Source organism: Typha angustifolia, chromosome 1 (genome assembly GCF_048772165.1).
Source record: "Typha angustifolia cultivar Huaian chromosome 1, ASM4877216v1, whole genome shotgun sequence".
NCBI classification, from domain to species: Eukaryota; Viridiplantae; Streptophyta; class Magnoliopsida; order Poales; family Typhaceae; genus Typha; species Typha angustifolia.
The window spans coordinates 1605347-1616914 of NC_133239.1; the positions used below are offsets into that span (position 1 = coordinate 1605347).

Here is an 11568-nt window from a genome sequence, read left to right on the forward strand (position 1 = left end):
GACAGAGGGATAGAGAGAGGAGAGTGAGGAAGGGAAAGAGAGAAAGATGAGATGGGGAAGAAAGCAACTGCGAGAAGAGAAGAAGAAACCCTTCTCCTTAACCCACCTCCTTCCATTCGCTTGGGTCTGCAAGCTAATACCCGATAAGCCCAGTCCCGAATCCGCTAAGCCTAAAGGAACCACCCAGATAACTCCCATTCCGGATCCGAAAACCGTACCGGTTTCCACCTCCGACGACCTCGAACGCTTCGTGGCCCGGTTCCGTCATCCGGTCGCCGCCCCCGGTGCCGGATACGTCCCCCGCCGCCTCTCCCTCGGCGATGATGATGGCCTCCGCCCGAGGTCTCGCCGCGTCCGGCATTACTCCGTCGGCGACGACCGCGATCTCGCCGGATCCCAAACCCTTGGCCACCTCATCCCCTTCTCTCGAAGCTCCCATCCGCCTCCGCCGCCGTCTTCAGAGAGCGATCCGTCCGAGATTGATCCCTCGGCGGATCGCCGCCGTGAGCAGCGACGCCGCCGGCGCCGACGCCGGATGAGGAGGGCGTTAAGAGAGGGGAGAAAGTCCTTTAGCGGGAAGATCAGGACGAGGTCTTCTAGGGTTAGGAATCACTCGCCGCGGATTCCGACGGCGGAGGAGGAGACTGATCTGGAGAAGTTTGCGGTGGTGAAGAAGTCGAGTGATCCGCAGAAGGATTTTAGGGAATCCATGGTGGAGATGATAGCTGAGAAGGGGATCGGACGGCCAGAAGAGCTCGAGAGCTTGCTCGCGTGCTACTTGACGCTTAACTCGGACGAGCACCACGATGTCATCGTCCAAGTATTTCGGCAGGTCTGGTTCGAGATTAGCCCGGAGCGGTTCGGTTCGCATCGCCGGTCTAATTCTACACCGGTTTGATCAAAACCAAGTGTATCCTTTGCCTTTTGGTTCTCCTCTGTTTCGGTTGCGCTATTCGTTTTCTCTGTTCAAGAATATAACGTGGGATGGATTATTCAAAGTTTCGTTATTAGTTTCTCAGCTATTCATGAGACAAGAGAAAATGTTGGAAGACTGATCATTCTCTAGTCTAACTTACCAACAAACTATTACAATAAAAATACATGAAACCCAGGAAGAATATAACACACCCTCAAAGTCGTACAATAAAAATAGCCATATTTTCCTGTAGTCAAAGATGTTGATAAAAAACGGCAAAGAGTATTATTGTCATTGTGATCAAACACCATATACATCCATCGGTGTACTTATCACGTCCGTCCACTTCCTTTTCAATCCGAAAGATACACTATGCATTGTATAACCATCCTCCCTATCATGAACCCTGGCATCACGGTGAACCCCACCTCAGTGGGCCGGTCCATGGGCCTACATCTCTCCTCGTCCTCCACAACGCTCTCCATGTACGTCTCTGAGAACCTGCACCCTTTTCTAACCTGAAATATTTCCGCTTCGAAATCCGGCCCGCATGCGAAAAATAAGCAATGCAAGGCCCAAACTCTCCTCGCCATCTCCGCAAATCCCGTAAACCACTCCGTGTCTGGAAACCCCCGCCCCGACCTCACCAACGCTCTCTGCTCCAAATCCCCGAAAAATCCCACCTCCATCTTGGGCTTTACGATTCCCAAGTACTTCTCCCGACAAAACCTCTCGAACCCCAACGACACCGCCTTCCTCCCCTCTTCCAACCCCATGAACTCCTCAAAGAACTTGCGTCGATCCCACGCCCTTCGCTTCTCCAGAGATCTCAAGCTGAAGTCCTTGCGATGGAAGTCGGAGAAGATCTTTGTGCAGACGTAGGACTCGAAGGAGAAGATGTTGTGGCTCGCATCGCGCAGAACCACGCCGGGTTGGATGGATTTCGCGGCGGCGTCGAGATCCCAAGAAGCGGATTCCATGTGCTTCGCCATTAGCTTCGTGAAGGATTTAATCGACTTGACGGCGTGGCGTAGCGCGGCCAGGAAATGTAATGGATTATGGAGGGATTCGTTTAGCTTCGCGCGGAGGGAGATGGATTCGGATTCTTTGAGCTGGAGCTCGGATTCGAGCTTCTTGGCGGTGATCTGGTACGTCTTTAGGAGGTTGCGTTGCTCGTGGAGGTGGGCGAGGAGAGGGGACTGGCAGGCGGTGAGATGGTGGTGGTGAAGATACGAGTGCTTGAGGTCGGAGATGTGTTGGAGCTCGGTGACGACGGCGAGGTCAGCGGATCGGATGGAATCCGAGTCGTACGGATTCTGTGCGACCTGGAGCTGGGCGTAGGCGGCTTTGACGGAGGAGATTCTCGCGAAGAGGTCGGCGATCAGGGATTCCATGGCATCTGGATTCGATGCGTTTTGCTGCTCGTCTTTGGGGAATTGGGAGGGGTATCTAGTGGGGTAGTTTGTGACTCTACGGAAGTGGATGATATTGGAGAGAGTTTTGGCAAGTGAGTCAAGGTCGGAGGGTGGTCGTCTGGAGGAGGAGAATTCCATGAAATTTCGTTCCTCTCTCCCCCAATTTGGAAGAATAGAGTTTAAATTGATGGAAGAGGTAGAAAATAAAACCCTTATACAATTTAATCACACCACATAGGACATTTCATTCATCGATCATATTATTAATAACTAATCATCTTAGTCTATTTTTTTAGGTCTTGTTCAACTATCCAATTGTAGAACAAACAAGCATAATAGTTACAACCTTTTAATATCATTAAGAACACAAATAAAAGTACAAAAGGCAAGTAGTGTTAAGATAGAGGAACCCTGGTATGTAAAACTTAGTCTATGGTATGAAAATATGGAATTGATCAAATGAATTTAGAATGCTCAGAACAAGTGCCAGCCCTGTTTAGATTGGCATAGATATGTATTTTTATATGTTTGGAGATGAACAATATGGACATCAGATTGATGGGTTGCCATGCTCAGCATCACTGGCAGTTTTTGCTTTATAAAATGGCGCATTAGAAAAACTGTGACAGAAATCTTTGACTCAATAATTAATGTTTCTGATCCTAATTTTTCTTGGGAAAATTGTTGAAACTGAAGTGCATCAGTTATTGAAGCATTCAAAGATACAGCAAATCATGGGAAAGCAAGTGGGTCCAAAACAGGAGTTCCTATTTGTGCCTTAAGATTCTTCTGTTGATGGTTTCAGTAGAGATCTATGTGTCGGATATGCAATGCCTCATAGATATTAGATATGACATGTGTTGATTTCTCTCTTCTTTTTTCTTTTTTTTTAATTGAAAGAAGAGAGCTGGTAGGAGAGTTATAAAAAATTAAACGTGCCTTAAGAGTATTAACCCCGGAAGCATCAAACAAAATAGTACAATTAAGTTCACGGGTAACAAAAGAGGTTCATCCCCTAACTCCAAAAAAACAGACGAGCTACCAAAATGGGCAGCACATGCTTACATTCACGGTAAGCACGAGAAACATAAGCATTAATTAGGTAAGTCTGTATTTGAAAGCCCTAAAGATGATATGTAGAGTGGAGAGGCCATTAGAACTTCAAAAGGTGTGTTATGCTAAATGATCACCATAATTTTAAGGAATAATTATATCTAGACCTTTAAATTGGTTCCCATTTTTATATAAACTTTTTCTTCAAAAAATATATCTTCTGCTAACTATCTAATAAATTTTTTTGGTTAAAACTATTATATTAGTGTCATGTAAAATTAGACAATAGTTGGTAGGTTAGTGTAAATAAATTTTTAACTAATCAAAGCTTAAGTATGTATGTATGAAATTGTTATATATTGTACGTCGCTCTGAATAAGGTGCGATAAGAAGATGACCGGAGGGCAGTCGTTCACCAATGGCTCCTCGAAGGCCCGACAAATTAACAAAGGATAAGGATGGGCCGCGTGGCGAGCATCGGGGCCGGTGCATTCGTAAAGCAGGCGAGCTTTTTCGGATTTGCCAAGGGGGTCGCGTCCGGGATGGCGCCGGGCGCGCATCAGGCGATGAACAGGGTCTGCTCTGCCTCTCCGGGCCACGAGTGCGATGACGTGGATATAATGGCTGCAATCGATCACGCCATTGATGACGGCATCGACGACGTTATCTCCGTATCCATCGGAAGGCACTCGATTCCATTTTATGATGATCACATGGCGATAGCCACGTTCTCTGCTTTCGAGGGAGGAGTTATTGCCTGCTGCGCCGCCGGCAACGATGGGCCCAAATACGAGAGTCTCAGTGACAAGCGCTGTGTGAATTTTAACCGTTGCGGCGAGCACCACCGATAGGGGCTTCGCCTCGACCGTTAAACTCGGCAACGGACTCGAATTCGACGGCCAAACCATATTCCCAGCCGACGAGTTTCCCGCAGCAAACGCTGCTTTTTGATCTACGCCAGTAAAAACGGCATGCAAAGCTGGGGAAATAGGTCCTTGAACGGGACCAAGGTACCCGGCAAGATCATGCTCTGCATGCGAGCGATGTCCACGACGAAGGTGGAAATATCCTCATCGATGCGGGTGCGACTGGCTTGATAATTATGCAGGAAGAAAAGGATGGCTACAGCATTACGCCGGATCCCAGCGAGATCCCGACGTCAAACGTCGCATATTTCGACGGAACCAAGATCCTGTCCTACATCCGTTCAACGTCGAACCCAACTACGACGTTGGTCTTCAGAGGCACGGTGACACGCGCCGTGGTCCCCGTCCATCACTTCCCACTCCTCGCGAGGACCCAGCAACGAAAGCCCTAGGATTCTTAAGCCAGACATCACCGGCCCCGGGGCACAACATTCTCGGCGCATCATATCAGACGCTCATGTCCGGCACATCCATGTCGACACCACATGTATGCGGTATCGCGGCGTTGATCAGGAAAGCTCATGCATCCGGACCGGTCGGCGGCAGCAGTGAAGTCGATCATCGATGAAACTCGCCGTCCTGCGATCTATTTCGCGATGGACGCCGGCCATGTCAATCCTCGGAAAGCATTGGATCCCGGGCTGATCTATGATCTCTCTCCTGAGGACTACATCCCTTACTTCTGCAGTTTGGGCTATAACAACGATCAAGCGTCGAGCGTCGTCCATCCCCTGTCTCAAGTGAAATGCTCGCCAGTGAAGTAGGTTACAGCCAACGAGCTCAACTTCCCATCGATCTCGGTCTTGTATCCAGAGAAGTCTAGCAAGTCGGTAAGAGTTTAAATCGGACGGTATCGTACGTCGGGGAGGCTCAGTCCGCGTACTGGCTGGAGGCTGACGCGCCGAAAGGAGTATCGGTGCGCGTCTTGCCGCAGAACTTAACCTTCAATGAGGTGAACCCGAAGAAAACGTTCATGATTTCCGCCGAAAGAATCGGCGGCGGCAGAAAAGACAGTGGGAAGGCAGTTGAAGTGGGTGTCATGTCTTTTATTTGTGTTTATTTGGTACTTAAAATGGTTAAATGTATATAAAATTTACCCTCTTTCAGTTTGGACGAAACCTATTTTATTTATCAAAACTCCTTAATTTCTTGAACTTTTTGACACAATCAATCTGCCACCCTAACTTTTCTCTCCAAATTTATATTTATTTAAGAGAAAAGTGGTGTTATTTAAATATTTCGCCATCCCTGTTAACAGTGCTTATAACTTATAATAATCATAGTTCAGGTTAAAAACCCATATCTTTGAAATTGATGCAGGCATATACTGCAACCACACATCCGAAATAAGAAAGATGATCACTTATTACTGATCCGCATAACAACATTTGGGTCTAAATCAACTCCATTATTGTATCATAATTATCTTCAATTTTATCGGTCTTAATTATTTAAAAAAGGAAAACGATGTCAATATCTAAAATTTTTCTTACACATATTAGTAATTATGTTTAGAGACGGATAGAATTAGCAATATCGTGCGTTGTCCACACGAATTTTGCATGTCCAACACCTAATCCAAATGGCTTGCCAATTGTCTAACTTTGTCGATTGCGATGACTTGTATTTGCTATCCTAAGTTTACTGACTCTTAAACTTTCCAAGAAGGCATCTCGCAATAGATGGAAAATATAGTTAGCCAAAGTGACATAAAGATTCCAATGATCAATAGATCCTTTTTTAATGTCTTCCAATCATAGCTCGACAAGTTGTAGTAATGCTAACAAACTTAAAAGTGATGAGCATTTGATTAGAAAAATAGCTAAAAAATTGCTATATATCTCTCCCTCATAGCATTTGTGTCTCGATTAATATAACTATCCATGGATAAAGTAGAGTAGCTTATTCGCTTGATAAGCCTGCGAAGCATTCGGACAATAAAAGCGGACATAGAAATAAGGAATAAGCATTAATATACACTGACGCGTATAAGATAATTCCAACTCCCAACTCATTTTTCTCTCTTCTCGAAGAGTCCAGTTCCGCTTTGACCTCGCCTCACAAGCCGAGCTCATATCTCTCTCTCTCTCTCTCTCTCTCTCTCTCTCTCTCTCTCTCTCTCTCTCTCCGCCCAAACCCCTTTCCCCTTCCAAACCCACAGAATTCCGTGCTCTTGCCTTGATTTATCTGCGCGCGAATGCGGTGACAACGATTTGGGCGCTAATCCGTTCGATTCAGAGCGGAGGAAAGGGATTTGAGTTGATACGATGGGGTGTGTTGGATCCACTGCGAAAGGAGAAGGTGAATCCGATTCCAGCAATATATGCGTTTCTCGGATCTTGAATCGATACGCTTGAATTTTTGTTTTAGATTGCGATCTCTGATGTGGATGGACTAATCGCATGTTTCCTGGATCTTGGGTGGATGCGCGTTAGTTGTAGCTCTAGATCGTAAGATCGTTATAGCGCTTTTGTTGTTCTTGCGTCTGTTAATGTTAGTGTCCGGATTAATAATTGATGCATTCGGGTGGATAAATTTTGTTTCAGTTGGATTAGTTTGGACCTGGATTTTTCTTAGGAGATCGTTTTATTTGGTACAACAAATTAGAGGGATGTGTAGCTCGTGATAGCAATTGGCTTGATCTTCAGCAGTGTTTTAATTGTTAATTGAACCGTTCTGTGGTGGTTTGTGGGTTTATCGATATGGAGAAAATAGAATATGGACGGTTTCACAAAACAGAGAAGCTTGTTATAGATTTCTTCGTTATGTGAGTCAATTTGTTGTTTGTATCAGTGGCGTAAATCTAAAATCCCATTTTTATTTTGGAATTTGGGGCAAGCTCTCTTGACATGAGCTTTTAATATGTATTCCAATTGCATGATAGTGTTTGGCGTACAATTCTTTATCTCTCTGGACAAATCGCTCATAAATTTGGAGGGAAAAATGCATGTAGCTAATGCCTTTTGTGGTGAATTGAGGACTAAAATTTATCCAATCAATGATTAGATTGTAGTTTGGGAGTGTGTGTTTTTCTTTTTCCTTTTTGTGTTCTTTGGTTGTTGATTCTTTATCAAAGCTGAATGCTGAAGATAGTCTTATGTTTCAAATACATCTCATTAGTGTTTCACTCTGTACTTATTGGTGTGGCATGGATGTAGAAGTTCTATCTCTACTGCTATCTATTTCATTAGCAATGCAATTTTTGGCAAAGGCTCCTTGGCCTTAAGCACGTCAGAGTGAAAAAAAATCTTATTTGACCAGATCTTGCTTTATATTTTGCTTGGCAAGTCCTTTTATGCTGTATCTGCTTCTAGGTTTCTGCTTATAGCCTTATTCATGTTTTGTGTTAGGCTGATCTCTAACTCTGTACATCTTGGCATTTGGTTAGTCTTTTTTTTTTTTTTCCTTATCTCACAATAACATCCGACTCTTCATGGTGAATACTTGCATTAAAGAACCATTTAGGCAGGTGGGTTCTGTAAGACATCTAAGTGAATGCATCACCAAACTTTTGGTGCAAATCAAGGTAACATCATCTGCCATTTGGTTTTGCATGCTGACTCTATTCAACAATAGTTTTCCATGGAGCTTTTAATTACATTACAGAAGTCAGTCCTGACATCTCAGCCTCAAGTTTGCTGTACAAACTGCATTGCGGGTCTTCAGGATGCCTGATAAAATTCACATTTCAGGACTTCTGATAATGTTGATTGCAGTCATCCTGTGCTAACCATTAGATTTAAGTAGGGGAGGGATGTTCAATTGGATTGGTATTATAAGATTCATTAGTTATTCAAGAATTTAGTGGAATGAGGTGGCTACATCGGCAACCCTGAAGTGATTGCTTCATCAGAACAAAGCACCATAACTTCTTGAGTAAATTTAGTTGGTCCTTTATCTCTTACTCATATTAGGCATGTTGGGTTTTTCTATAGAATTTATCACTAGGTATTTGGCAAATAGGATTGTTCAGTTCCTATAGAGATGGGAAATGAAAACTATTAGCCCCACACATGTAGCAATAGGGTTTTACACTTTTACTTATATCTATGATAGTAGAGGCTCTCACCTTTTCACCTCAACAAAATGTAGTCGAGTTATCATGAATTTGTCTTTCACACTTTATTTTTTGTAATTTTAACTTGTTCTAAGATCCACATTCACATTATATAAGGATTAAAACACTGTTCCCCTGTAATTGTCATTCTTATCCCATGAGGATGTCATGCCTGGCTCATTTGTAATTTGCTCCCGTTTTCTGCCTTATAGTCCTTGCTTGAATACTTACAATTTATAGCATGTTTAAACAATTTACTCCTTGTTAATTATTACTTTGGTTTGGTAGTTTCCATCCATTCAACATTTTGCTGTAATGAACCATATTGTTGAACGCAGACAACATTAAGAAACTTCGTAAGCCAAAGCCCTGGAAGCATAGTCAATCAATAACCAGGACACAACTTAAACAGATGAGGGATGAGTTCTGGGACACAGCTCCTCACTATGGTGGTCAGAAAGGTGCTCATTCTTCATACACTGAATGTTATGCGTACTCTAAGTACTTGACAACCCTTGTTAGCATAACATTTGCATTGCTAAATTTAAGAGGACACTCCTCTTACCCTCTTCCCAAATACTCTCATACATGATATCTGTATGTGCATGAGTTCCTCCATGCGCCTGCATATACATCTTGCTTAGTTCATGATTATAAGAATGTACCTCCTATGTTTTCTACTATGCTTCAAGAGGCATATTTTTGGTCTAGTTTGACATTATTACTGAACACTAAACAGGTGTAGTAATAGGAAAGTGACTAAACAGGTGTAGTAATAGGAAAGTGTTAGTAAGAAATTCTGCTCTATTAGTTCCTGTCAGTGTGTTCTATCCATGTAAACCTTTTTATTAATATTAATAGGGCAAGAACAACTTCATAAGCATGGGGAATCCTATGTGCTGCTTCAGAAATGCAGAATTTGTTTAAGATTGAAACTTATGAAAGAATATGTATCACTCCTGTTTTCCATTTCATTGTGGCAGAGATTTGGGATGCACTGCGAGCTGCAGTAGAAGCTGATCTAAACCTTGCACAAGCAATAGTTGACAGTGCTGGTATCATTGTTTCGAGTGCCGACATGACCATTTGTTACGACGAGAGAGGTAAGAATTCTCTGCCTCTTCTCTAAACTTTTCCCTGTTATCAACAGAGGTAGGAAATCTTACAGGAAACTTGATTGCAGGTGCAAAATATGAACTTCCCAAGTATGTTCTTAGCGAGCCTACCAATTTAATCCGAGACAGTTGACCTAAGTGAAGAGTTAATGCATGAGTAAAAGACATTGATGTAAATCATGTAAATGACTCTGCTTTTAGTTCTTTCTGATATCCTGTTCAAACTTCCTACTATGGACACTACTCGAGCTTCTGTTTCTAAGTGACCACAAGAAAACTTGATATGAGATTACAAATGCCCCGGTTGCAGCTATATATCAGTTTACCTACTCTGGGAATGTACAATTCGGAGACTACTTTGTACTCCATATAACCTTTTCCTTCTAAGGTTCGTGCCTACTCTTGATTGACGTTTCAATCAGAATCTCTTGTTGTTTAGTGATAAAGGTGAAGAAAGCGTCAATGCAGAATAAGTTGCCTGGGGCTATAAGTGCGTAAAGAAACGACACGCAACATAGGCCAGTCCTTGATTATTTATTTGATGCACTATCTTGAACTGTGTTTACTTTATATTCCGCATTCCCTACGTCCGAGAACGGATAAGGCCCAAAGAGCTGGCAATACAAGATAGTGTCGTTACTTTATAAGTCGTATCTGATGCTCTAATATAAATAAATCCAATGGCTAATAGCCTGGCTCGTTCCCTACTTCGTCTAGGTTCCAAGGACATTGAGTTGTTACTTTTCTGTTTAAACCCTTGCACATTACTTTATCTAGATTAATTACCATCACCTTACGCTATAATTTTCTCGTGACGAGTGCATAACGCCGGCCTAGCTGTAACCCGGAGCCACGAAGAAGTCAGACTGGGGCCCATAGTTCGCCCCTAAATATCGAAATGTAGTAGTGTTATATGCATACAGGTTCTTTCACACAAACTTATACAAAATACCAACACCATCTCCTCTGTCATTTTACTTTGGCTCTGCCCTTGGTCTTAAATGAGGATCCTCTAGTCCAAAAAGGTCAGCTGCATTTATCACAAAAAGACATAAATACAGATGTATATATAAGCTTAGGACCACAGAAGGAACTGACCGAATTGCCACTCTACGTTCTTAAGCTGCTGAAATATGAGGAATCCAATGCATTTAAGGCAGCCACGCATGTGGCTGGACGCAGAAACTCACTTGCGTGTATACATATAGAAGGATCTGAAATCCTGAAATCTTCTTCAACTGGAGTTAAGCTCTCGTCTTTAGAGGCATTACATGAACATGATCTACATTATACATATGGTTCATCTTGAACCACGAGCATAAACAAAGAGACACCGTCCAGGATACACGGCTTAATTCCTACAATAAAAAGGACACCCAGAAACAATTGATACATCACATCATGAAGCCCCGTCAACATTCATATCCTCCTCCAATAAAATGGTATCTACAAAGAATGGTGCAATAATGCCACTTTAATGTAACATATACGTCTTACTGGTACAGTGAATATGAAATTTGAGAAGGAGACATGCGTGACTAAAAGGGTAGTAGAACTCGGGACTTGTATCATTGACTAGACTTCTCCCTCGAGCTTGGAACTGCAAATTGCAATTGGAGGGAAAGCATCCAAATACTGCCTCGGAATACGTGCCGGAACATGCCGTCCTCCACCAGTTAAGCAGGTGGCCTGCAGATCCGGATGCTGGAAAATCCTGCAGTACGGCCACTTTGATTAGCTATCAACACTTCCCCACTCCGCCCTTCGTTGAACTGTAGACTGTAGTCTGTAGGTGCTACTTTTTTCAAATTAAAAAAAAGCCTAGGTGGTAATATGGAAAAATCCCTCAGAGAGGGAAAAAAGAAAAAAGAAAAAAGAAAAAACCAAACACCGCACGTGCACGAGCCCATCTTATCAAACCCAATTCTCACTTACTAATTTCACTGTCGTTATCCGCCGATGCCATCGTAATGATTGTGACGGCTATAGTCTAACGGTCCGTTCCTATCTCCTTAATAAGTCAATACTCCCAATTAATGCGGGACCCACTCTAACTCCATACCATCATCACTACCGTCCATCTTAA

General features: G+C 43.1%; 3 protein-coding genes across 3 annotated transcripts; 2 read left to right on the forward strand and 1 right to left on the reverse strand.

Annotated features, from left to right (window-relative positions):
• Window positions 1-939, forward strand: LOC140759150 (uncharacterized). Its single transcript, XM_073095638.1, has one exon. The coding sequence runs from the start codon at window positions 47-49 to the stop codon at window positions 896-898; it is 852 nt and encodes a 283-aa protein (XP_072951739.1). The 5' UTR covers window positions 1-46; the 3' UTR covers window positions 899-939.
• Window positions 940-1119: 180 nt separating this feature from the next.
• Window positions 1120-2855, reverse strand: LOC140759141 (protein GRAVITROPIC IN THE LIGHT 1-like). Its single transcript, XM_073095629.1, has one exon. The coding sequence runs from the start codon at window positions 2467-2469 to the stop codon at window positions 1270-1272; it is 1200 nt and encodes a 399-aa protein (XP_072951730.1). The 5' UTR covers window positions 2470-2855; the 3' UTR covers window positions 1120-1269.
• A 3487-nt stretch (window positions 2856-6342) lies between these two features.
• On the forward strand, window positions 6343-9795 carry LOC140759158 (uncharacterized). The gene is made up of 4 exons (XM_073095645.1): window positions 6343-6611; window positions 8706-8828; window positions 9351-9470; window positions 9551-9795. Exons 1-4 carry the CDS (start codon window positions 6578-6580, stop codon window positions 9613-9615), a joined length of 342 nt encoding a protein of 113 aa, XP_072951746.1. The 5' UTR covers window positions 6343-6577; the 3' UTR covers window positions 9616-9795.
• The last annotated feature ends 1773 nt before the right edge of the window (window positions 9796-11568 follow it).